The sequence below is a fragment of the Solanum stenotomum genome, chromosome 4 (assembly GCF_019186545.1).
Source record: "Solanum stenotomum isolate F172 chromosome 4, ASM1918654v1, whole genome shotgun sequence".
NCBI classification, from domain to species: domain Eukaryota; kingdom Viridiplantae; phylum Streptophyta; class Magnoliopsida; order Solanales; family Solanaceae; genus Solanum; species Solanum stenotomum.
Genome location: NC_064285.1, coordinates 48,759,612 through 48,787,316, shown reverse-complemented (window position 1 = coordinate 48,787,316; position 27,705 = coordinate 48,759,612). Strand labels below are relative to the sequence as shown.

Sequence of the window (27,705 nt, the reverse complement as noted above, 5' to 3'; positions counted from 1 at the left end):
AGTTAATCATCATTGATCACTCAAAACCAGATACATCTTCCTTTTTCCACAAAGAGTTATTTATATTTCTCATATTTTCAAATATAGTTTGGATATCTAATTATTCTATTATTAATTCTATTATGAATACCACAAAAATAATAAGTCTACAAGTCCTATAAATGAGAAAATCTTGTACACAATTTCAACATGTTCAAACAACTCCATAAAACAACTTTTAAGAATAGTCCATATTTAGTTGGCAAATAAACTCCACAACGAGAGTAACATGAAAGTTTAACTAAAATATATACATGTTATTTCAAAAGTAATAAAATATGCGTTTCAAATGACCTACTTTAACATTTTAATTTGCTGATTGATTAGTACTAAGATAACAAAATTTTGATTTGATCTTTTCACGCAGAAAAATTAAAACATATCTTTTAGCTAGTCAAATCTATTAAAAATTGAGAGCTAATATTTTAATGATAACTTAGAAAGAAAACAATCTCTTTGGCCTTCTACAAGTAGATGTAACTGTTAAGTTCTATGACGATGAACTCAACATGATTAGTTATAGTGTTCCTACTATTGTGAAAAAATGCTAGACATACTTAACTAGGTGAATTTTTCAAATTAGATCGTCCTACTTTAAAAGCGAAGCCCTTCTTCCAATTCAAGTCAGCAAACTCGTTTCTATATCTGACCAACACTCACCCCGATCACATATAGACACGCATCTAAATCATATAAATGATTATTCTCTCTAATTTTCAAATATTTATTTAGATCATTACCTTTTTCATTAACTTTATTGCAAAATAAAGTAAATTTTCCATATTTGCAACCTGTAGAACATTGATATGAACCTATTTACCATCATCTATATTTATTTGGGAAACAAACTTTGCGTGGAAAACTAAATTCAGCTGAGACTGTAAAACCCTCTCTCCCAATAAAAGAAAGAGAGAAATAGACAAGGAGGTCTTTTACGGTCCGGCCATTTTTCGCCGATATAATCTATATACTTGAAGAATTGAGAATCGAAACCCTAAGAAGCCAATTCGTTTTCAGGTCTGGTTCTTCTACCTTTGCGAAGTAATTTCTTTTTATCATTGCTGTATAATTTATTGTTAAGTTGGTGATTTTGTATTGATTCGATTCAGTTAGGGTTCTGCATTGAAAATGTTAAAGTTGGATTTTGAGAGAATGAATGAGTTAGTAATTGATTTTTGTTTTGATTGAATTATTCATTTTACCATTTTATACTTGTTGCTTGTGGGGAAGTGGTTGTAGAGGTTTCTTTCATTACTTGTCAAATGAGGGATTTAAAAAAAATTACTGATTTTGTGCATTTGGCTAATATGATAATTGACCTGTATTGTCAATGGTGGCAGTTCTGGATGGATTTGTATGCCATGACTTAATCTGGCATGGTGGTTTGTCTAGGTTCCTACTGTTATGCTTCTATTGGCAGCAAATTATTTCCTTGCCTAAGTTGTTTGGACGTTTCGATAGCAAGAGAAAGGGTGCCAATTCTTATCCCCTTCTCGGACAAACTGAGGGGTTTTGGTTCAAATTTGACTGAGGTGGTACAATGGTAGTTTCCATTGGTTTTAGTTTGAGTGACTTTAATACTGTTTTTTTTGAAAAATGATCCGGTAACTTATAGCTCTGATTGATAGAATTACCTCAACTAATTCAGTAAACTACATCTTGATCCCAATTAGTTAGGGTTGGATATATGAATCCTATATATCCAATATTTAGGGAACAGAAAATGAATTGATTATCCACAAAGAGAAAAAAAAATTCGTCTAGTTTCTTTACGCTTTTAGTTTCACCATCTTAGGACATATTGCTTTAGAAGGACAATAAGAGAGTCCTAAGGTAGCAAAACACTGGTACATTTCGACTATTGCGTCCTTTTACCTATCTAAAAGGAAAAATAGAGATTGTTGATATCCTTTAGTGGTTTCCGTTCAAGCTTCGTTGTTCAATTTCTTGAATGAAGGTGATATCTTGTTATGATTAGCGAAGTTCTTTCCAACTCTGTATGTTTTCATTTGTTAATAATTACCATTTGATTGGAGACATCATTGCAGTTAGAGAGGAATGACTATAGGTTCAAATCTTACGTTTGGTCCTTTCTTTGCATCTTGTTTTGCTATCTCCGATTAGATAGTATCTGTCCACTTCCCAATAGGATTGGGCTCCTCATCCCCATTTTATAATCCTGATTTAAATGCTTCAAATATATATACAGGGCTATTAAAAGTTATCACTTCGTCATTTAAAGCGATGCAAACCAATGGATGATCACTTCATGGGTGAAGCCATGCACTTAAGAAATAGTATCCTCTTCACATGATGATGTTGTCACGACCCATTTTCTAAACAAGCCGTGTTTGGCACCCGATGCTTAACCGAGCAAACCAACTTGACTACTGTAGCATGTACATTAATATCACACACCACACGTAGATTTGAAATAATTAACTACACTTTTGGATCAAAACTCTATTCCGATTTTTCTTAAATACTCCAAATATATATTAAAATCAGTTAACCATGTAGATTTGAAATAAATAACTACACTTTTGGATGAAAACTCTATTCCAATTATTCTTAAATAATCCAAGTATAAATTTAAATCTGTAAACTAGAAAGTATTGAAAATAATGCGAAGTAATGTGAAAAACCATAACCCAACTAAAAACACGTCTATGAAGCCTCTACTGGAATACCAAGGGGAATGCAAAGGACATAGATTTCCTGGCTAATCCGCAAGCAAGTACTGGATAAACAAATAATGAATAAAAATGTTTAACTGAAAGAGAAGAAACTCTATAGTCAAGGGTGGAGCTCACCAAATCAACTTTTGGAATAAATTAACCTAACTTGTAGTCCCTCATCTATGAAACCACTAGCAATACTAAGTGACTCTTAACATTCTCCTCACTTGAGTCAGAATGAGACCTTGAATAAAGCATATGGGTAATGAATGGATAAGAGAGGAAACAAGTCAACTGTGATTGGTCCAAAGGGCGGGTTATGGATTCGTCAGTTACGAAAAAGAAAAGAGGAAACAAGTCTAATTTATCCTGAAGTGTCCTATAAGAGTGAACTAGGAAGACAATCACTAAAACTTATAGCTTAGTTCATTAATTCACTCTTTAACTTTCTTTAAGTTGTTTCAATCGACTGAACTTTTCTTATGCCCAACTGTGGCAATTAGTAACCCTTTATACAACCACCAAATCTTTTGTGCCTTGTTATGGTAATATTAGCAACCCTTTGTATAGATGCTCGTGACCCTTTATACAACCACCATTTATGTTGTCTTATTATGGAAAGGTTTGTAACCCTTTATACGATTACTCATAACCCTTTGTAGGATTACCATTTATGTTATGCCTCGTTATGAAAAAACTATTAACCCTTTGTACGGTTACTCATAACCCTTCATATGGTTACTATTTATCGAAGTCATAGCATAAGAGGGTACTTTATGGCTTTCATCACTATGAACAAAGTTGCTCGGACTCTTCACTTTCGGTTCCGCACCCGTGTCGACACGATATAGGTGTGGGATCTGTACCCGATCTGGTCAACTAGTTTTGGGTACTTTGACCAAATTCGAGGGAGAAATTCTGGACAGATTCAAGGATTTCTATTATCAAAATAGTATCTTTACAGTTTCATAAAAGAAGTTTTCTATTATAAAAACAAAACTAAGGTGAAATTGAAGAAAATGAAATACCTTGTATATATAAATTTCTATTGTCACTCCCTTTCCTTTTATCTCCTTCTAGGATTCTTCTTTTGATCAATATTTCTTTTTTTTTTTTTGATTTGCACCGGGTGTCCGAGTCTCTTTGAGCCCCGACTAATCCCGGGGGTGCACAGGCCCTCGGCAAGGAGTTTCCCGCAAGTGCACCACGGTTAATTCAGGTTTTACCCAGTCCGATGGCCCTCAGAAATTGTTTGCACCTAGTGTTCTTTTGATCAATATTTCTCCTCAAGTTCTCCACATAATATTTCATAATTTAGGTTTTTTAACTCTATTTTTAGATATTTGAAGTACTTTCGGCCGAATCTCCACACCCATATCCATACATGAATCCGAATCCCCGAATCTTAAAATTTAGAGCATACTTCATAGAGGATCCGGCCTGTAGATCCGTGCCTGTATCGGACACCCACAACCGAGTCCAAGCAACTTAGACCATGAAAGAGCAACACACAATTTTGGAGGCTTTCTTGGTCATGTTTCTAGGAGAACTAAGCGTTGTTTTGGGGCTGGACAAAGTTAGCATGAAGCACTCATACACATATAAGACACAACCTCCATATTCATTAGATGGATTAGCACAAGGAGGAAAACATAGAGCACTGGATAGACTCATTCAACGATAAGCAATGTGAGCTTACTCATTCCAATTAAATTCACACTAACCTTAAGACACATTTAATCAAACACTTTATGAGCATGACTTTGTAAGGAAAGAACTTGAGTAAGAAGAAGCCTCTACTCACCTCAAAAATCTTCCTTTCTAGTTAGATAACTTCTACGTTCGCCAACAACGATCAACAACTCAATCTACATAAATAATCCGGTTCAATTTACAGTAGTACAAGCTCAAAAATCTCATCTTAGGATTCGTTTTCATCAACTAATTCACAATAACTCAGTGACCCATTTGCAACATTCAAATGTAACTGTACTTATTTAAACAAGGATATTACATACTAGATTACCTTTAATCTTCTTGTTGAGACCCACTGTAGAATAGATGTCAATATATCCAAATAATATCCTTTGAGAGATTAAACAATGATTGGGATTTGTGTTTTTCTTGCAGTACGAGGTTCACTGGATCAAATACTAGCCATATATGATCTAAAACAGAACCTTAGATGTTCCATTTTGGCCTTTATCTTAAGGCACCAAAATTTGGCTAACTCCCAAAATTTTCAATTTTTTTTGCAAGAGAAACCCTATAACTGGAGCTATACAAATTTCAACCCATCCCATCTCATAATCTCAACCTCATACAACAATCCAACCATCATATATTTCACATAAACTATTAAAATTTTGCACATTCAAATATATACAAATAAAGTGAGTATTTTCAAAAAGTTAAATATTTACGTACCTATTTCCTCAAACAAGGGAGGGTATTTTTCTTCATATCTTCTTCGGCTTCCTATGGTAGCCTCTTCTAATTTATGGTTATCCCACAAGACTTTTACCGACTTTTTATATATATATATATATATTACCCGGAGGACACATTACTATGGGTTGTGGGGCTAAGTATCATGAGGACCTTGGCTCTGAGAGTATATGCCAATAAATGATATCTTGGAGTTGCCCCATCTAGAGTACATATAACATAACTGAAGGCTACATTCGTTAAGTTTTCAAATCTTTTAGGGACATTATTCGTAAAGGGTAATCATCTTCATCTCATGGTAACATTTGTATGTAGGGGATATCGTAAGTCGGTACAATTAGTCCGTCAAGAGAATATGACACTTATCCTAAGAGTCCATGTTATGGAAGACAGTCATGGAGCGATACTTATCTTGTGAGGACACACTAAGTAGGGATGGTACACATGCACTTGAATATCCCTTTCATAGAGAAGCTTTGGAATATGAGACTTTTTTTTAGTAAATGAGGCATGCCATTGGAAGAACGTACTAGAAGGGTCATACAAGATTGAGGAGATGAACGTATCAACATTCTAAACATAAGGGAAGCCGTGGACACATTTAGCATGCTTGTTGTACGAAGAATAAGAGTCCTAACATAAAAAAGTAACATGGGTATTCCGGGATATTTAAAGCATATGACGTTCAGATAATCTAGAATCTCATATTTGAGGAACACATATTGATACAATAAGAAGAACACATTGAATAGAAGAAGCGTATCATTGATTAGAACATGTAGGAGCTTCAAGATGGAGAGTTATAGCCTTACGTACGTTTGGTACTTCTTAACCAACAATTGTCTCATGAGTTCCAGACGACACTATGAACGATTATCTAAATCCTATAATACAATCAGTACCTATATTAATCTCAAGGAAATCAGTTTGCCCCATTCTACTTCTGGCTAAAAAGCCTAAATTTTCAAGGTTCTTGATTCTAAGATTTGTGTGAAATCTCAAGCTTGTAGGTATGTATCAACACCATTCCTGTTCATAAAAAATGTTTCACCAACATTACTGCATCAAAAATACTCAATCAATTTACTTACAATAAACCATACTGCTCATAGTCATTCTCAACGAACTCACTACCTTCTCCAATTTCTATACTTCAAGTTAAATTCAATTGATAGTTTAATTTAATTATTTAGATTAAATACTTCATCTTAAACTTAAAAATATTAACCCCCATCTCAACAATGGAGGGATTTAATGCTATGATGAGGATTGCTACACAAAATAGATGGATCAAAGGGTTCAAAGTGGGAGGCAGAGGGGGGGAAGAAAGAGAAATTGGTCATATGCTCTACGCAGATGATACCATCATCCTTTGTGATCCTGTAGAAGAACAGATAAGCTACATTAGAGTGATATTGGTACTTTTTGAAGCAGTCTCTGGATTGAAAGTGAACTGGGGAAAAAGTAGTCTCTTCCCTGTGAATGAGGTACCTCAGATAAAAGAGATGGCAGGCATACTAGGGTGTAGTGTTGGGAAGCTGCCTACCACCTATCTAGGCATGCCATTGGGTAACAATCACAAAGCCTTGGAAATATGGGATGGTATTTTGGAGAAAACTGAAAAGAAGCTCTCTGGATGGAAGGCTCAATATCTTTCACTTGGAGGACGATTGATCTTAATAAACTCTGCTCTTGATTCTCTGCCCACTTATGTGATGTCTCTATTCCCAATCCCAGGAAAAGTAGTGGAAAATCTGGATAAGCTAAGGAGAAAATTCTTATGGCAAGGCAACAAGGATGGAAAAGGCTATAGCTTAGTAAACTGGGAAACTGCTCTACTTAGCAAAGACAGAGGGGGGCTGGGAATTAAGAACTTGAAACTACAGAATGAGAGCCTATTGAAGAAGTGGTTGTGGAGGTACACTGAAGAGAGAAATGCCCTCTGGAAAGAGGTGATCATAGCAAAATATGGTGAGTTAAACCCTTGGTGTACAGAGATCACAACAGAACCTTATGGTGTGGGTGCATGGAGATCAATTAGAAACTTGTGGTCACAAATGGAGACAAATTTATATATCAAGGTGGGAAGTGGCACTAAAACAAAATTTTGGAAGGATGTTTGGATAGACCAATCCCCTCTTAGAGATCTCTTTCCAGATCTCTTTCAAATTTGTGGAAATCCTGATGCCAATGTTGGTGATTGCTGGACTGAACAGGGCTGGGATCTAGTTTTTAGAAGACTTCTCAATGATTGGGAGGTGGAAAGGGTGGCTGAGATATTAGGGATGCTAGGCGGAGTGACCATCAACGCAAATGCCACAGACAGGATGTTGTGGAAGCACAGCAAAGATGGCCTTTTCTCAGTCAACAGTGCTTACAGAAGAGGTCTCCAGGTGATGGCAGGGAGACCAAAACACCTCTGGAACTATTTTTGGAAGGGGGATATTCCTACAAAAGTGAAATGCTTCACTTGGCTAGTGATAAAGAGAGCTTGTTTAACACAAGAAGTACTTCAGAAGAAGGGTAGACAGCTGGTCCCTAGGTGTTTTTTATGCAATTTGACAAGTGAAACTAACAGCCACCTCTTCTTGCACTGTAATTACACTGCTCAAATCTGGAATTTGTTCCTTAACATCTCAAATCTGAATTGAACAATGCCTGAACGTACATCAAACGTGTTGAAGAGCTGGGTAAGGAGAGGAGGTACCAAGAGCCAGAAGAGATGGTGGAGGTTAATACCATCATGTATATGGTGGTCAGTTTGGAAGGAAAGGAACAGTAGATGTTTCGACAATAGATCCAATTCCATACACAAGGTCAAATGGAATTGTATAGTATCTCTACTTTTTTGGTGTAAACAGTTGTGTATAGTAGATACAGATCAAATTGTAGATTTGATAGGAAGTTTGTAATTGACACTTTTTGGTGGTGGCCAGCATGTCCTTAATGCTGAAGAATACAACCTTACCAGTTTCAAAAAAAAAAAGTAGTAAGAAAATACAAGTGGAGTAAATGTGTTACCCTTGAAAGTATACTGATGGTGATTTATGGTTTTATGCTATGGAACCCTTGATGTGGTGATGTTAGACAGTATCAGTGTTTATCAAAAAAAGGAAAATATGTATTGCACAGTGATGTTTCTTGATTCTCCTTCTAAGCCGCTAAAAATGAAATAGCAGTAGGGTTGCATATATTCTATTCGTTGCTGCTATAAGAATTAAGCATATCCTCTGAATTTGTTTCCCCATGTTTTTATCAATGGTAGAAAGTCAATTATACCCTTATATGTTTCCATCATTAAATCTAAACCTAGTTGAATCTTACGGATGTAACATTCACCTCCAATGCACCCTGTATGACCTAGTGTACAATTGTCTTATAAACCTCAAGATGCTTCTAATCCATTATTTAACATATCATTGTGTTAATGTGCTAATAATGCACCTTTTGTGTAACTTCACTTTCAAACAGTCTTATCTAAGAAACAAAATGAGGCTATGCCATTGTATAAGCTAGTTCTGTTGGATTAACAACAGCCACGAGTACTGAATACAGTATGTTCATCTTTTGAGTCAAACTAGTATAGTAAGGTAAGACATCACTTTATATATAGAAGTCCATATAATAATGTTCCTATAGTATGGACCATGTCCGACCTTGTAGCTCCTCATTCAAAGCTACCATTCGAGGCATAATCAGGTGGCCATTGGACCCTAAATAATATACTAATTCCTGTTATTAAACACCTTAATGTACTGCCATCTAATGCACCAACATCAAGATCCCATTTAATTTGTTTATTTGTCAAGAAGTTGTTACAAGTCTAATCCCTTTGGATTTCCAAGTTTTCACATGACAAAAGTTTCAGCTCAGCTTTTCAAGCTAATTCAATTCTAGATCTATTGTATACCAAACATTTCAACTTCACTGTCGCAAAAAGTGACTTATTCATCCAACCCAATATTACAAGAATATTTTTTTTGATGAAGTAAATAATTTCATTGCTAACATCAAGTGGATGTACAATTGTTACAAAAGTAGAGTAGCAAAAAGAACTTATCAGCTCCAGTACATATCTAGTTGAGAGCTAATGAGCTGATAAAACTCAAGAGGGTAACAAGGTTAGACCCAACTATACAACAACATAAGACAACTAGCTTTTAGAGATTAGCAGGTAGTGATATTCCATCAAAGCATCTCCTATTTCTTTCATTTCAAATTCTCCAAAAAATAGCTACAGGTATCATCTTCCAAATTTTCTTGATGGTGCTATCAATTTTCCAGCAACACCAACTCTCAAAACCATCCTTGATACTCTGTGGCATGACCCAATTGAGTTCAAAAAGTGTGATAAACATACTCCATAAGTCTGTTGATACTGAACAATGTCTATAAAGGTGGTTGTGTGACTCTGCTACCTTCATGCACTAGGTTATCTTGAATCAAACATCCTCTGTGCAGTGCTGTTCAACTGAAGCAACTAGTTTTAGGAAGTAATTTGACTTCCCAAGGCCAAAGGGCAGTGATTGGTATAGAAGCTTATATGCGACCTTGACTGAAAACTCCCCAGTCCTGCTATCTCCACATTTTAGTTGATCTGGTGCAAGGCCGTTGATTGTGGCATTGTGAAGTTCTCCCAAAAGGCTGATCAACTCTTCCATCTCCCAGTCTTGTATGTTTCTTCTGAGGTTGGGGTTCCACGAGCTTCCCTCCCTGTGTTGGTGTATTGTAGCATCTGGCTGATTTGCTATCTGGAATATGTTGGGGTAGGCAACCTCTAGAGGGGTGTTGCCCAACCACTTATCTCTCCAGAAACTGATGTGTTGGCCATTCCCTATTACCAGGTGTCTGTATTGTGAGAACATCTTCGATAGCTTGCTTATGCTTTTCCAGAAACCAACCCCATAAGGTTTAGCTGAGACTTTTAGAGCACCAGTGATTCAAGGCTCCATGTTTGGTAATAATGACTTCCTTCCATTGCCACTGATCTTCCTGAGTGTTTCTCCATAGCCACTTCATTAGTAAGCACTGGTTGTGTAGTGCTAGGTCTTTGATGCCCAGGACACCTAGATCTTTTGGGCTTTTGGCAACAAGACCTTATCCCACTTGACCAAATGAAATTTGTGGCTTCTAAGATTTCCTTCCCATAAAAAAAGTTCCTTCTAGTTTTATCTAGTTGTTTAAGTGCCTTACTGGTGATGGGATGGAGTGACATACTATAAGTTGGGATGCATTCAAGCACACGGTTGATCAGTGTTATTCTGCCACCCATAGAAAGGTATTGCATCTGAAAACTTCTTGAGAATAAAAGTTGTGTATAGTGTTGCTTTCTTCTATTGCGATGGATGCCATTCCATCAAAATTAGCAAAAGGCTCCAACTTTCCTGCTTAGTGTATAATCTTTCAAAGAATGCCAATGTCTTACTTTTGATTTCCTCCTATTCAATAGTGGCATTTCCCACCAGAAGTCTGTCTATGCTATTGGATCTACTGTTTGAGTTAGCAATCTTTTGAAAATATTTAGTGTTTCTGTCACCTTCCTTGAGCCAAAGACATCTTGATTTCTGCCTTCATGAAATCTCCTCTGTTTTTGCCAATTGTTGTATCTCAGCTTTCAAATTTGTCATTTGACTTGCCTCAGCTATATTCAATTGTCTGCCAGGTGTTCTGTTCCAATAACATCAGCTAATCTAGTGTGTTGTCTTTCCTAGTCTCCAATTTCCCAAATTCCTCCTTATTCCAGTTGATGATATCCTTCTTTAGGCTCCTTAGTTTCTGCATAATTTGTCCAAAAATCCATCTACCTCCAGCCACATATTTTCAAATTTAAAGTAAGATGGAGTGGCATCCTAGTTGCCATTTCCAGCAAAATGGGTCTATGATCTGGAAATATACATCCTCCCCGCTTAGGAACAGTCCTTGAACATTGTGTAGGGTTATGAATACTTGCCAGCCTAGAAAAAAAATACTACAAGGGTATTTAAATTCTGTTGCAGTTGGCTTAGATTTGGACAGTGTAAGTACTAGTTGTTACTGTTGGTTTTTTAATAAAGAAATAAAGAAAATAACAGAGAAAGACTTTGAGAGAAAAAATATTGCCAGTATTATCAAAGGGAATTGTTTTATTAATAATTCAGAGACATACATTTATAGATATAATTCCTAACTAAAAAATAGAAAAATATGCTACTAACTTATCAGTTAAATTTAAAGAACAAATAAAAGAACTAACTCCTAAATTTAAGTCACATAGGACTCCAATAAAATAATTTAAAAATCCTAAAAGTAGCTAACTGATTTATTCTGCAATATCCTGAGACATTCTCAACACTCCTTCTTGGATCAGGAATTGTAGATTGTAGTCTCATCTGAAATTGACCTTGTGAACAAATCTGCTATTCGTCCTTTGTCATGCAAGGCTTCTGTGCATCTTCTGTTGGATTAAATGAGAAACTTTTACCTCTCATTTCAACTTGTAAAATCTCTTGCTTAGTAGAATCAAAGATTCGACAATATTTGTCTCCAAATAATAATTTAAATCCTTTTTCTATTAACTGACCAACACTAAACAAACTTTTATCAATATCAGGCACATAAAAAACATCTGAAATTATTTTTGTACCTGAATTTGTTTTAATTGAAACAGACCCTTTTCCTTTTGTAGGAATACAATCACTATTCCCAATTCTGACTTTCTTATTTTCCATAGGAATGAACTCTTTAAAAAGATTTCTTTCATATGTCATGTGGTTTGTACAACCACTATCAATCATCCAAAAATCAGATTTTTTGGTTGAAAAACAAGTTGCCACAAATAAGTGTTCTTCTTCTTCTTCAGTAGTGACTTGGGCAACTGTTTCATCTTTTTGAAATTTGCTTTTGCAAATCACAACTTCACGACCAAGTTGTTTGCCGTTCTTGCACTGTGCATCTGGTCTTTTCCAACATTTATATGGAGGATGTCCATTTTTTCCACAGTGCTGACAAAGTGGGTAATTTTTCAAAAATTTACCTTGCTTTGAGTTTTGTAGCTGGCTACTAATGCTCCTTCAACCATGCCATCTTGCCTCATAGGTCTCCTTTGTTCCTGAGCCTGCAAAGAATTTAACAATTCTGCCAAGGTAATTTTGGACAGATCTTGTGTGTTTTCCAAGGTAGTTATACATGCTTCATATCTTTCGGGCACTGTAACAAGAACTTTTTCAACAATTCTTGTATCTTTAAATTCAGTGCCTACTAATCTTACCTTGTTGACAATACCAATCAATCTGTCAGAGTATTCCTTGACTGTTTCTGACTCTTTCATTCTCTGCAATTCGAATTCCCTCATTAAATTTAATACCTTCATTCCTCATATTCTTTCATCTCCAGCATATTCTTTCTTCAGATAATTCCAAATATCTTTTGGTGATGTGAGAGTCATGATTTTCGTGAAAACAGTTGTCGAAATAGAAGGAAACAAAGTTGTTTTTGCCTTCGACTTAATGGTTTTCTTTTCCTTGTGACTCTTGATTTGGGCCACGGTGAGATTATTTGGCAGCGGATTAATTTCATAATCCTCTTCCACGGCTTCCCAAAGATCAAGAGCCCTCCAAGTAAGTTTCCATTCTCACAGCCCATAGTTGATAATTCTCACCATCAAAAATAGGAGGAGCCATTCGTGAAAAACTATTTTCGGAATCCACTTTTCTACTCACAGGTCCCTCAAGAAGAAGGCTCTGATACCAATTGTTGGTTTTTTAATAAAGAAAATAACAGAGAAAGACTTTGAGAGAAAAAATACTGCAGTATTATCAAAGGGAATTGTTTTATTAATAATTCAAAGACATACATTTATAGATATAATTCCTAACTAAAAAATAGAAAAATATGCTACTAACTTATCAGTTAAATTTAAAGAACAAATAAAAGAACTAACTCCTAAATTTAAGTCACATAGGACTCTAATAAAATAATTTAAAAATCCTAAAAGTAGCTAACTGATTTGTTCTGCAATATCCCGAGACATATTCTCAACAGTTACATCAACTAAATTTTCTCTCTGTAGTATGACAGAAGTAAGGAACTTTCGAAAACTTTCTTTATCTTCAGTCAGTTGCAACAACTTAACAGCTCGTGTGTACTCAAAAGACTTGCAAGTTACAAACTCGTTTTATCGGAGCACCATAGCCTCCACCTCCAATGAGTGTTTCTGGCTATCTGAACACTTACCTGCATTCAGTTTGTATAAACACCTCTGATGCAAAGTATAATGTGCAATATTTCTTAAGACTGTTCACATTGTAGTTGCATACGTTTACCTTGGTTTAGATGACTTTCCTATAATTCATGTAAATCAAACTACTACATTAAATACTACCAACATTAAATATCTAAGGTCAACCATCTTTTGTGTGTTCCTTACAATAAGAGTCTGTTCACATTACAACTGCATATTCACAATTCCTTAAGTAATATGAAATGGAGAACAAAACATAATGTTTCACCTTAGCCCCGAATCATATTCTTATTTCCCCCGGGACTTACAATTTTGGATCTCTCCCAAAAATAAATTTAAAGTTTTGGAAGCTACACGAAACTAATTTAACCTGCTCAAACAAAAACACACACAGACACTTCCAGCTACTCCATCCAACAATATAAAATCGTGATGCACCATTATACACAACAGTGCTACTACACATCTCTAGAAGCACCAGCTTACTATCAAATTACTCAACCATAACATATATATATATATATATTAAATAATTCATATCGCTTGGAATCTTGATTCAATGAGGATACTGTCATGATTTATAAACATCTCAGTTTCTGTACACCCATGTAAGTGCATATGATGTTCCTTTACTTACTGTGTTGTTTACACTTGTAAGCAATTTATTATCAAGTCATGCATGCTTTGCTTCAAATTTGGACTTCCCTCTATTGTGACTTTGTTTGCCACATGAATTGTTTTCTCATATCTAGTCTTATCCTAAAGCAGGTCTCATGAATGACTCCCGTCTTCATAAAATACCTAGGACACTTGAACCCAGTGCGATGATGCCAAGTTTTTCACGACCCATTTTCTAAACAAGTTGTGATCGGCACCCGAAGTGATGCCATAACTTGACCGAGCCAACCAACTTGAGTTTTCTTGCATGTACATTAATATCACATACCCTACGTGCATTTAAAATAAATATCTAAACTTTTGGATCAAAACTCTATTCCAATAGTTCTTTAATAATCCAAGTATATATTGAAATTTGTAAAATAGAAAGTACGGAAAATAATGCAAAGTAATGTGACAACCATAACCCAACTAAAAACACGTCTATGAAGCCTCTATTGGAATACCAAGGGGTATGCATAGGGCATAGATTTCTGGGCTAATCCCCAAATAAATACAAGTTACACGAGTAATGAATAAAAATATCTAACTGAAAGAGAAGAAACTCTATGGTCAAATCAACTTTTAGAATAAAGCAACCTAACTTGTAGTCTGCTCATTTGTGAAACCCGCGTCTTCATTGACATAGGTCAATGTAGGTTCCGCAAAGAGAAATCCAGTACACCACTAGCGGTACTCAACGAGTCTCGACATTCTCCTCACTAAAATAAAAACACGTGGGTAATGAATGGATAAGAGAGGAAACAAGTCATAATTCATCCTCAAGTATCTTATAAGAGTGAAGCAGAAAAACAATCACTAAAACTTATACCTTAGTTTACTAATTCATTCTTTTAACTTTCTTTAAGTTGTTTTAGTCGGGTTAACTTTTTTTATGCCCAACTGTGGCAATTAGTAACCCTTTATATGGTTACTCGTGGCCCTTTATATGTCCGCCATTTATGTTGTGCCTTATTTTGAAAAGTTATTAACCTTTTATATGATTACTCGTAACCCATTGTAAGGTTACCATTTATCTAATGCCTCATTATGACAAAATTAGTAACCCTATATACGGTATGCTTCAAGATTTTTAACTTTATCAAAGTCATAATAGGGTACTTTGTGGCTTTCATCACTATGAAAGAGCACCACACAATTCTGGAGGCTTTCTTGGTCATGTTTCTAGGTGAATGAAGCACTTTTTTTGGGCTGATAAAGATGCACAAAGCACTCATACACAAATAAGAACAACCTTCATATTCATTAGACGAATAAGCACAAGGAGGAAAACATAGAGCACTGGATAGACTCTTTCAACGATAAGCAATGTGAGGTCACTCGTATCAATTAAACTCCTAACTTTAAGAAACATTTAATCAAACACTTTCTGAGCATGACTTTGTAAGGAAAGAACTTGAGTAAGAGCAAGTCTGAACTCACCTCAAAGGTCTTCCTTTCTAGTAAGGTAACTTTTACGCTTGCCAACAAAAATCAACAACTCAATTTCTAAGGAATTCACAATAATTCAGTGACACTTGAATTTAATCATACCTATTTACTAAGTTGCTTGGGCTCTCTACTTTTGGTGTTGCACCCGTGTCGACATGGGTATGGGTGTGGGATCCGTGTCCGATTTGGTCAACCAATTTTGGGTACTTTGACCAAAATCGATAGGTAAAGCCTGGACAATTTTAATGATTTCTGTAATCAATACAAAAGTTAAGGTGAAATTGAAGAAATTAGAATGCCTCTTATATAGAAATTTCTATGTCACTCATTTTCCTTTAATCTCCTTCCATGATTCTCCTCAAGTTCTCCACATAATATCTATAATTAAGGTTTTATAACTCTATATTTAGATATTTGATTATTTTTAGGGGAATCCCCGCAACAGTGTCCATACATGGATCCATATCCGTGAATCTTAAAAATTAGATCACGAAGGATCCAACCTCTAGATCCTTACTCGTATCGTACACCCACACCCGAGTCCGGTCAACTTAGCTTATTTAAACAGGGATATTACATACTAGATTACCTTTAATATTCTTGTTGAAACCTCATGACCCAAAAACCGAGGTCATGATGGCACACACTCCGAGAACCCAAATAGGTGTGTATGCCGAATGAATAACTCATACGAGACTTCTAAAGGGAAGTCACACCACAACAAAAGAGAAATGATAAACAACAAAGGAATTCCCAAAACCTGGTATCATAAGAATAAAGAACATCTAATACATTTCTAGAATCTGGAATACATATCAAGTCTTCGGAAAGAAATTAAAGACTGTAAATGATGGATGAAAACTAATGGCGATCCGGAAAGTAGGAACTCACCACAACTTCGAATGGGAAGAAATCGCTAGATCCGATCAGCTGCTATGAAGATCACCCTGACTAGCATCCGCATCAAGAAGATAACAGAAATAAGAGTGAGTACAATCCACACGTACTCGTTAGGTTAGACCGACATAATATAAGCAACTAATCAGACTTAAGAAATAAACTATAAAACACTTTCACCTGCATATAGAAAAGTCCCATGAAAAGGAGTCCAATGATACTCATAATGACAAGATTAGAAAATCGAGGGTAAAATAGTCCAAAAATTACTTCGGAAATTGGAAGGGTAAAATCAGTTTTTTATTCAAAAAAACACAATCCACAACCAAAGAGGAAATCGTGGTTGAAAAACCCGTTAAAATCCATCAAGAAACGAGCTCCAATTCATGAAAATACCAATTTTCCAACTTAGGGGAAGAACCTCAAAACCCACATTGAAATCAAGATTTAAAAGGTGTTTCAGATGATAAAAGTTGAAGGAAACGATAAGGAGTTGATAGGGGTACTTACCCATACAAACTTCACCAAGAAAAACCTCCAAGAATCACCTCTCCTAAGCTCAAATTGAGTGAAATGGAGGAAATGGGAAAAATCCTTAGTTGCGCGGACTCTTCACTTTTGATGCCGCACCCGTCTCGGATTCTTCAAAAATACACTACTTTTGGCGAATCCGACACGCACCCGTTGGCATTTTTGAAGAGTCCGAGTAACATAAGAAAAATCCCAAATTTAGGTTCTGTTATGGTAAAAATTGGTCATCGCGATCGCAAGCCACTGACTTTCGCTATCGTGAAGAACACGGAGGCTACACATCACAATCGCAAGACCCTTGTTCGCGATTGCGAAGGTTAAGGGATGGGACTCATCGCAAACGCGAGCCTATGGGTTGAGATCGTGAATACCAAAGAGAAGACACATCGCAACGCGACCCTATGGGCCGCGATCGCGAAGGTCAAGGTGACCTGCACCAGAAACCAGAAAACCAGCAGTTCAAACTCAAGATTGATGTCCCCGAATGGACCCTCAAGAATCGTTCGGGGTCCGATAAAAATAAACTAGACATTCTACCCCACTAAATTCGACATTTTTGACTCAATGGAATCGTTGAATCTATAAGAAAAGGTCAAATGACAGAATTACCCTCCTGAACCCCTCTTTAGGCTTAAAACTCAACTTCTCACCCAAATGCTGAAAACTCAACCCAAGGCCTCAGCAACCTGACCACCCATCTTACTAGCTCAAAATAGACATTCTGGATGCACTGGAACTGGCAAAATCTCCATCCGATGCTTGGAATTCAAAATATTGACCAAAGTCAACCATACCAATAATTCTCAACTTGAAAGGGTCAATATCACCAAAACTCACTGGTCGCATCTGGGACCACGCCAACCGTTCCCGTAACATGAATTAAGCATGAAGACGCTAAGGGAAGGGAAAAATGGTCATTTCACAATTAAAAACAATTTCACAAGAAATGGGACATTACAAATCCACTGTAGAATAGATTTCAATATATCCAAATAATATCCTTGAGACATTAAATAATGGTTGGGATTTTTTTTTTTTTTTTTTGCATTATCAGGTTCATTGTATCTTATATGTCTCTCGTAACTCCATGACGTCAAAGTCGTATTTACATTCCAGCTCTCGTAGAAAGTCAAAATTGCTATAATGTATTTCCTCTTTGATATCACGTTTTGAAAAAAAATCTAGAAGCTATATTTCTTCCTTTCAATGCCTTGTGCAGAAAAGCTTAGGAAGCTATCAACTATACATTTAATAGCCATAGGCCATTTTACCTATGATGACATGTAATGAGCTTAGCCCATTATTCGTTGATTCTCTTTTCTTTCCCTGTTTTTTCTTTGGTTATTTATTATTTCAAACACTTATAATTCACACCGTACATATTATCATATCCTAAACACTTCATTTAGATCACGTGAGCTTTATACTCCGACACATTCTATTAAGCCCGTAATTATCAAAATTTTAAATCTAGAAACTTACGGGACTTAACAGATGCATAAAGTGATTCCAGTGAGAATCAGTTGTCTCCGTAAATTTCAATTTTGAGTTTTATTAATATGGAAACTAGCATATTTAATGCTGAAATTTGTTGTATGAATTGTAATTTAATTTTTATTTTACTAAATATACATTAGATCTTTATAAACTTAACATATATATTACACTTCATGTTAAAGCAACATGTGCTTCACTTCTCACTTTTCTCTTTATGCCCCATTTACCTTGTCTCTTATTTGCGATATTCCCTTTTCACATAGATACTAACTTTTTGTCTGCTGTAAGTTTGAGCCTATGACATCCTTGTAACCTACACATCATGCATTGTGCTCTTGCCAATAGACAAAATCCTTGGGGGCGATATGGAATGTTGAACTATGGGCTCTAAATGGTCATTGCAATGTGATACAACCTTGGGAGAACTACACCCCTAAAGCTAGTGTATTCAACCTTAGGAGAACCACACCCCAGAAGTGCTGGAATAGTAACACTTGATAAATTTCATTTAAAAGAAATTGTTTTGATTGGGAGACCCCATTATTGTTCTCTACTGAAAGACTTGGAAAACATAGAGATCGTGTCTTCCAATGAACAAGTTGAGGACTACATTATGGAATGACAACAAAGTGGGAATCTCACTGTAAATGCATGTTAGCCCCTCAATTTGCCAATGAAGCAAATTTGGAACTCTAAAGCAAATTTACAAACACAGAAGAGGACTAATGATTTGTAGCAGGTTTCATGTGTAATAGTGGACCGAAGAGTGGAAACCACTTATTTTGCATTGCGCTTCATGTGTAATAGTGGAGTGAAGAGTGGCAACCACTTATTTTTCATTGCACTGAGGCTGGACAATTTGGACACTCTACTTTCGTATTTTCAAGATAACCATTATTCTGCCATACACAATAAAGACCGCTACTAAATTGTTGAAACTCTCGGGTATAAGCAAACATCTTCAAAAGATTTGGAGCACCATCCTCGCATATGCTGGAGTGTATGGAAGGAAAGAAATGCTAGATGTTTCAATGGGAAAAAGATTATTGTATATCAACTTATATACAAATGTTTATAACTTTTGTCTTTTTGGTGTAATATTTAAGATGTAAAGGATGAAGATAGCATGCTAGAGTGGCCCAGTGGTTTGGGCTTGGGACTTCCATGTTGGAGGTCTAAAGTTCGAAACCCCTTACCAGCGAAAGCAAGGGGTTTGCCTTCTGGGTCGAGCTCGTCGCACCGGATTTGCCTAGTGCGGGTTACCTCTCCTATGTGGTTTGCGAGCTATTGCATAGGAGCTGGGGTTTTACCCTGTGCGCACCCAAAGGGTAGCGACTGCGGGTTTCCCTTGTCATAAAAAAAAAAAGATTGCATAGTATCTTTACAAGTATTGAACATTTCAGGTGTGTTTAGTACGTGGGAAAATGTTTTCCATGGGGTGTGTTTGGTATGTGGGAAAATGTTTTCCATGAGATTGAGTGTCTTACTTATTTTGTAGTGTTTGGTCAATAAGCAAAAATATATTATCCCAAAGGTACTTATATATAATCTAGCAAAATATAATGTGAGTGGGATACGACGGGGAGTGGGGTCCAGGGGTGGTGGGAAATTGGATGTCAAACGGGGGAGGGGGCATTGGGGATGCTGGGTGGGTGCGGAGGAGGCAATGAACTTGGAATGTCCTTTATGAAACTTGTTTCCCTTACATTCATTAGGGAAGTCATCTCATTTTTAAGGAGCCCTTCTAGAGAGAATGTATTCAAAAATATTTTGACCAACCAAACATAAGAAAATTGAAAAATATTTTCTCGAAAATGTTTTCCTCCATACTAAACACACTCTTAATGCAAAATCATTTTGTTTTTACGGAGAGGGATTCAATATACTTATGTTGCCACAACACCATTTGTCTTTTTCCCAATATATGATCTTCTCATCTTTAAATTAAAAAAATAAAAAAGATAAATACTTGGCAAACCAATCATGGGGAGGGGCTTGACTCATACTATATTAAAGAAAATGAGTTGTGAGCTTTATTTTCTTGGTCATAAACCCTTCTAAAATTTTACTGCAATCTCGTCTGGCCAGGTCTCTCAGCCCCTCTCATCTTACGAATTGCCCTCCTAAGCTCCTCAAACTTTATGCACCTATAATACGCAAAATCTTGACAACTCTTGAAGTGCTTTAAATCACCCTGCACAATATTCCTGTTTCCCTCCACATTTAAGAGTTTATGGAAGTATGCCTGCCCTTTTTGTCTAATGTGTGCCTTTTCCCCTATACTTTGCCAACCTCGTCTTTAATGCATCTCACTTTGATCAAGGAGCCTTCCTCTCTCTTGCCTTGGCAAGCCTATACCACTTATTTTACCCACTTTAATCCTCAAGCTCCTTGTACATACATTTAAATGTCATTTAGCCGCCGTAAATGCTATCCGTTCTTCCTTTTTTACAATCTCATACCTCTCCTTATTCGTCCTCTTTTCCTCCTCATTTTTCCTCTCCACTAACATCATGTAAGCAACCTTTTTGGCTTCCACTCTCCTTTCCATCACCATTTCCCTCTATGTCCACCAAAGTTGCCCTCTGCTTCCCTAATATAATTAGTTGTCCTAGTCACATACTATTTGCGGCCCCATTAATATCCCAAGCCCCCATAGCCATCAACTTCTCTCCTAACTCCTGAATTTTTATCATTAGTCACATCCCACCCCACCCACTCCCACTTAATCATTGGTTGGTCATACAAAGCCCTCCTTCTCCTTGTCCTTCTAATCTCTAGATCCATTACCCAGAACTTATGCTAAGGTGTAAGGTTCTTGCTCGGTATGACCTTACTATCCTTGCATAGACCTCTATAACTCTTCCTAAGGAGTAGGTAATCGATTTGAGTCTTAGCCACCAACGTAAGGTGACCAAGTGCTCCTCCTTTTGAAAACTCAAGTTATTAGCTATCACCCTACAAAAGCTTTTGCAAGAAAAGGAAACGAACCTTGGTTTCAATTCAACCCCAAACCTAGTATATGAGGTATGGATTACTCAACACCATATAAGGAAATAACAAATCATTTCTCAACCAATGTGAGACATTAACATGAATAATTTCTTGGTTATATCTTTGTTGCTAAATAAATATTATTCTAGGTGCTTTTGCTAGGGAATTTAAAAATCATTGATTTTATGAATTTTGTTTGAACTGAATTCATTATCAAATGAATCCACATGACTGTACAACATTGTTGAGGTTCTATTTGGTTTAGTTGAGCGGTGAGGACCAATAAATTGATTCAACAGATTTTGCTAGGATTAGTTTAATTAGGGAAAAGAGCCAAAAATACCCTTGAACTATTCAAACTAGGTTGTATTTACCCTTTGTTATGTTTTTGGCTCAAAATGCCCCCGCGGTTAGTCAACTAGCTCAAAAATACTTGTTTTACTAACGGTGCTCCAAAACAAGGGAAAAGACACCAATTTTGCCTTTGAATTATTCGAAATGAGGTGATTTTGCCTTTTTTCATTTTTGGGTGAGGGGATTGAATGTGGGAGAAATAGAATAACATAAGAAAATAAGTAGTATAAAAATCATATACCTTTTCCTACATAATTATTTAAAATTTCTACATTACTTATAGTGTTTTTGTTTTAATAACTCTGATTACAAATACAACAACATACCCAGTGTGGTCCCACAAGTGGGCTTAGGGAGGATGGGGTGTATGCAAACCTTACCCCTACATTGTGTGAGGTAGAGAGGCTAATTAAGAATGGTATGATAAAAGAAGAACCTTTCATTTGTGTGTCGATTCGAACTTACGATGTCTGTTTTTCATAGTATCTGAACTTTTGATAGTTTTTTTGGAACCCTGCACATTTACACCGTCATGGTTTCCATGTTAGCTGGTTATATTGATGACAGAGCCTTATAAAGGATCAATCTCATATGTTTCATGACATTTGTACTGTGTAGTCCTTTCTTTTGGTATGATCATCTGTCCTCTCAATGTTGGAGGTCAGACGCGTAGGGGACATCTGCGCTGGCTTTGTGGTTTTGAAGCCAATGAGTCCATAGTGCTGGAAATTTCTTTACATGGTAAAAAAAAAATTCTGCATTTTTATTGTGAAAGTGCTCTCTTTTTAAATGATGTTTAATTTTGTGGTCTATTCTAGTTCCTCCAAAGAAAAAGGCTTTTTTTCTTTATTTTGCATGTGGAAAAGCGTTTTCGAGTTTAATAAAATTGTGAAATTCAACTTGTCATGCTTGCATAAGATTTTTGTCTTACCTACCTATTCTTGTCCCCACCTTTCAGGCACTGGTCACTTTGATTGATGGGGCCTGTTTAAATAATTTGATTATCTTATTAATCTGGGGCATACAAATTTTGGTCATAAACAAGGTTGAGTGTTGACTCATGGAGCTTAAAGTTTCATCTTCAAAGCCAGCCTTTCCATCTTCTGATAGCAACAATGATCCTGAAGAGAAAGAAATCAGTGAAGAGGATGATGATGATCGCAATCACAAGCATCGTAGGAGAGAATTGCATTCTCAATCTGAAGAGACAGAGGATGTTGAACCAGTTTTCAGTAGACCATTCAGGAAACGAAACAAGCCTTTTGAAAATGGACATCCTTATGGGGAAGGGAACTCTCAGTTAAGTGAAACCAAGTTCCCAAGAAGACGAGGTATGGGCTCATTTTCGAGAGCCCCTCCGGATTCATACCAAAGAATGAGGGTGAATCAATCACTGTTCGGTGATGCTGGTAACAGTAGGGGTCGAGGAAGAGACCTTAATGCTTGGGGCCAACGTGATTCCAGGTTCAGCTCAGTGGATATTGCATCTCAACTGTTTCCACAGGGCTCTGTTACTCCTGGTCTCTTTACTGGAAGAGGGGTGGAAAATGTTGCTAATGCACAGAGTTCATCTTGGAGTGCATTTGGAATGGTTCCAGGAATTTCTAATGGCGGTCTTGATACACTTCATTCCGTTGGTTTCCAGGGAACTCTCAGGCCATCCTTGAATCATACCATGAATATGGGTATTCCAAGGCAGAGATGTAGAGACTTTGAGGAGCGTGGATTTTGCCTAAGAGGAGATATGTGCCCGATGGAGCACGGAGTAAATCGTATTGTTGTTGAAGATGTTCAGGTGTGTGGACTTTCAGCTGACAAATAGTTATTACTGTATCTCACGTTCTTGTTTTCTGTGGGGGAATGGTTTTTGTCAATCATGTTTTAGAGTGCTTTTTTTCTTCTAAATGTTGATGCTGATTGACTGTTCTGTTACTTTATATTCATCTCTTTTAATTTAAGCTTTTGTAAGTCGAGTCAAGATTCCCAATTCATGTACTGTCTGCACTCTATTCTTGTAGTTAACTAATTTTTTAAGCAGGGATGTTTGGTTTTATGCTATTGTTTTCCAAATTGCAGAGCCTTTCTCAGTTTAATCTTCCTGTGTCACTTCCTAACGCGCACATGCTTGGACCAGTTACTGGACAAGGATCTTTACCTGTGATAGGTCCTTCTGGCTCATTGGCTAGTGGCAAAGCTTTACATAACAAAAGCAAATTTCCAGTGATTGATGATGCATTGGGCTTGACTGATGCTTTTGTTGATGGTTCTATGGCCGGGGGAGCTGATTTCTATGATCCTGATCAGCCTTTATGGTCAAATGATCGTTCTGAAACTTCAGCAGCACTCCAGAATTTAAATCCATCCAACTTCGATGATACTGGTCGTTTGTTAGTTGAAGACTCCTCTGACAATGATCAAGTTGGGCTGTGTAATGCCTTTGATCTTGAGCATCCACTAAGAGGTGCTAAGGCAGCTACAGGATCTCAGAGTGTGTGGGGAAGAAACCGAAGGTCTAAAAATAAGTTGAATGTAAAAGAGAGAACTGCTTGTACAGGAAATGCTTCAAGCTTTGATGAAACGGGAAAAGATTTACTAGGTAGCAGTCAGGGCATATTTCTTCCAGGGAAGCTAATGAATGAAGAAACTATTGACCCACAAATGAAGGATTTTTCTTCCATACCCCAAAGTAGTTCTGGACATAATATAAGAAAACCTTCTCAAAAGGCTCTTCGCACTCTGTTTGTGAGAGGCATACCACAGAGAGACAACAAACTAGATGCTCTTCTTTCACATTTCAAAAAATTTGGGGAGGTCATTGACATCCACATCCCACTGAGTGCTGATCGAGCTTTTGTTCAATTTTCTAAGAGAGAAGAAGCTGAGGCTGCTTTAAAGGCACCTGATGCTGTGATGGGAAACCGATTTATAAAGCTTTTATGGGCAAACAGGGATAGAATTATGGATGATGGAGTAAATGGTGTTAGTAATTCACCTTTAACTCCTCGTGGAGTGACATCCAGTTTAGTACCACCCCACCTATCTGTTCCTTATAAAGGAAAAGACAATATCCAGTCCTCAGCCCCAAAAGCTGCTGAACATGGTCCTGTTGCTCCATCACCTACTTCTGCTTTACCTAAGCCTGTGGCTCATAATGGTCCCAAAGCTGCACCAGCTCTGCAAACAAAGGTGGCAAGCTTAGAACTTTTGAAGGAAGAATTGCGCAAGAAGCAGGAGCTGCTTGATCAGAAGCGCAATGAGTTCCGACGTCAGTTGAATAAACTTGAGAAGCAAGTAATTACCTGTTCTTTTTTCACATACTGTCCAAAGAAAGTGTTTGTTTAAGTTGACATCAAATATTCTTTATGATTTTTAGATATGTGATATTTATTGCGAGTGACATGCTTTATCTGATATGCACAAGAATATTTATCTGATATTCTTTGTTTACTTTCATCAACTTGAAGTATTCCATGACATACTTTTTTGGAATTACTATAAAGATATGCTTTTTTTCAGACTTGCATTTCTGATATGCTTCCTAGTCATTAACTGTAGAAGTACTTTTTTTAATAACCAAATGAGGGGGTGACTACAGGGAATACCTTGTCTCTGGAATTGCTTATTAGATGGAGCGTTTGTGCAGTTCTTTCTTTTCTCCCCCCTCCCACATATGATGATATAACTTCATGTTGAACTGTACAAGTTAATACTCTTTTTCGTGTAACTATATCAATTAATTTGTCTTCAGAATTAATTAGTTACATGAAGCAGATCTCATGTTTATTGCGGCTTGTACTTTGTTTTTTCTCCCCATGTATATAGAATATAATTTGATTGATTTTTAGAAGAAACTAATAATGGGACCCTCTCTTCCACCGTTTTATGGTTACATTTGTGCAGGCTGTAGGTGTGAAAGCTGAAGCAGTCTCTGACCAGGATCTGGAGAAACAGAAGGAAGGAGAAACAGTATCAGATTCTACAAAAGTGAGGTCAAGCCCCATGCGACTTAATGATGTATCCTCGACACAAGCTGAAGCAGTATCCGATAATAGCAGATCAACAGAAAATGCAGAGCGCTCTTGTCCTATATCATGTTCTGCTGCAGCTACACAGGAACCTTCAAGCTTGAGACAGTCAATTCCTCCAGTGGCACCACATGGTGCAGCTTTTGTTTTCAATAGATACAAACTAGACAATCGTCCCACTGCCTTCAAAGTCCTTCCACCTATGCCAAGTGGTCTTGCAAATGTAATCTCTTCTAAACCTCTCAAATAGTTGAAATTTTTCAGTATTTGCAAATGATTATGTGAATATGCTCTAGTTATATTTGCTTATGCTGCCTAGGATTTGTGCCTTAAATGTTCTTCTAAGGCAGAGCTGTTATTGTGTTAGAGGCATACCTGTGTCATTACCATCTTCTCCTTCTCACTAGGGTGGGATTCCGAAAGATGGAGTCCGCACATTGAAGATTGTTCATTTATTTTCTTATACTTTCCGGTGGCCAACGTATGAACTGGCCAACGTATGAACTATGTATATTTGTCTGTTCTCATATTTGTAAATCTTGATCTTCTTCAATGTTTCTTCTGCCAACTTTAGGTTCCCCCTATTTCTTCTAAATATGTGAGGAAGGAACTGAAAACATTCTGTAGTACTTTTCACTAGTGTCATCTCCCTTGGTTAGCTACAACAGTCTAGGTTGATTGTAGATTCTTTTTTCATGTTCTTAGCTGTGTGATAAATTATAAATGGGTTTCCTTTTCTAGGTTACTGTCTTGAAGGAACATTTCTCCACTTTTGGTGACCCTCCCTCCGTTGAGATGGAAGATTTGGAGCCTCAAGATGGTAATAATGGCTCGGAAATGTCAAACATATCTGCTAGTATATGTTTCCCAACGCGCCGTTCTGCTGAAAGAGCATTTTCGAATGGCAAAATCTGGCAAGGCCAAGCTTTGCAGTTTATGTGGTTGCAGTCTAGTAATTCTACCAAGGATATTGGTGTCAAAAAAGATGCTGATCCTGCTTTGAAGCAACCTCCAGATGCTAGTGTGCAAACCATCCCACAAGACACACAGGAAGAAAATGCTGCAGGGATTGATGAACCTGAAAAATATGATATAGAATGCGAGAAGCAGCCTTCAGATGCCAATGTTCAAACCAGCCCAAAAGATCCTTTGACTGGTTCACGGGAAAGAACTGCTGCAGATATGGATGAACTTGAAAAGCTTATATAAGTAGCTGAATGTGATCGATCATGATGGGCCCAATTGTCAGAGTAGTACAGTGAGGTAAAATTTTGAATCACTTCTGTGTAATTGCAGGAGTAATAGCAATATACATATTCTAGTTTCAATTTTGCTTTATCTCATTATCTGGAAATGTAAAGAGGATTTTTTTTTTTGATTTTTTTACCACCAGATGGCAGTCCTGTTGCATATCTATATTGAATTCTGTTAAGTCATTCAATGCTTAGAAATATATCCTGGAATGAGGACTATAGTTCCAAAAATTTATGCAGATGAGACTTCTTTTGGCTGTATGGTCTGTTTGCTCTAGTATGATATTTTACTTGTATCTCGATTTTAGAGAATTTGTCTACTCATATTTTCCCATTGCAACAGTAGCTTGACGTAAGTTGCACACTGTTCAACCATACATAAAGTGTTGTCTCTCTATACGGTTTTGGGTAGTCTTTGTCTTATGGGGCTAGGTTTTGGGATTTAGTAACCTATTGTACATTTTCTTACCATAGTATAGAGCTAGACCCGTCTCACACTTGTGCTGAGGGGGATGAGGTGTTGAGTGACCGATGTCGATTGAGGCTTGAGGGAACAATCTGTTCTCTTTTTTGTTAATCAGTATCTTTGATTGCGTTCGAAGTCTTACGCCAGTCACCAGGAGAGATTGAGTTTTTCCTTATATGTGCTGCTCTCTTATTAC

The 27,705-nt window shown here is 36.8% G+C and overlaps 2 protein-coding genes across 2 annotated transcripts; one reads left to right on the top strand and one right to left on the bottom strand.

Annotated features, from left to right (window-relative positions):
• Window positions 1-866: 866 nt before the first annotated feature.
• Window positions 867-27,304, top strand: LOC125862269 (zinc finger CCCH domain-containing protein 41-like). Its single transcript, XM_049542305.1, has 5 exons — window positions 867-1,056; window positions 22,724-23,560; window positions 23,842-25,056; window positions 25,666-26,013; window positions 26,532-27,304. Exons 2-5 carry the CDS (start codon window positions 22,826-22,828, stop codon window positions 26,997-26,999), a joined length of 2,766 nt encoding a protein of 921 aa, XP_049398262.1. The 5' UTR covers window positions 867-1,056; window positions 22,724-22,825; the 3' UTR covers window positions 27,000-27,304.
• LOC125861547 (uncharacterized) lies at window positions 11,561-12,495 on the bottom strand. Its single transcript, XM_049541414.1, has 3 exons — window positions 12,412-12,495; window positions 12,178-12,258; window positions 11,561-12,088 (listed from the first exon to the last, which is right to left on the bottom strand). Exons 1-3 carry the CDS (start codon window positions 12,493-12,495, stop codon window positions 11,561-11,563), a joined length of 693 nt encoding a protein of 230 aa, XP_049397371.1.
• Window positions 27,305-27,705: the final 401 nt, after the last annotated feature.

Excerpts from the sequence above, each read along its gene's own strand:
- LOC125861547 (XM_049541414.1), bottom strand. The coding sequence starts at position 12,495 with ATGAGGGAATTCGAATTGCAGAGAATGAAAGAGTCAGAAACAGTCAAG. Across the intron at positions 12,259-12,411 it reads TGATTGGTATTGTCAACAAG|GCTCAGGAACAAAGGAGACC; the intron begins GTAAGATTAGTA and ends AATTCTTTGCAG. Across the intron at positions 12,089-12,177 it reads GCTACAAAACTCAAAGCAAG|TGCAAGAACGGCAAACAACT; the intron begins GTAAATTTTTGA and ends CCAGATGCACAG.
- LOC125862269 (XM_049542305.1), top strand. The coding sequence starts at position 22,826 with ATGGAGCTTAAAGTTTCATCTTCAAAGCCAGCCTTTCCATCTTCTGAT. Across the intron at positions 23,561-23,841 it reads TTGTTGTTGAAGATGTTCAG|AGCCTTTCTCAGTTTAATCT; the intron begins GTGTGTGGACTT and ends TCCAAATTGCAG. Across the intron at positions 26,014-26,531 it reads TGCCAAGTGGTCTTGCAAAT|GTTACTGTCTTGAAGGAACA; the intron begins GTAATCTCTTCT and ends TTCCTTTTCTAG.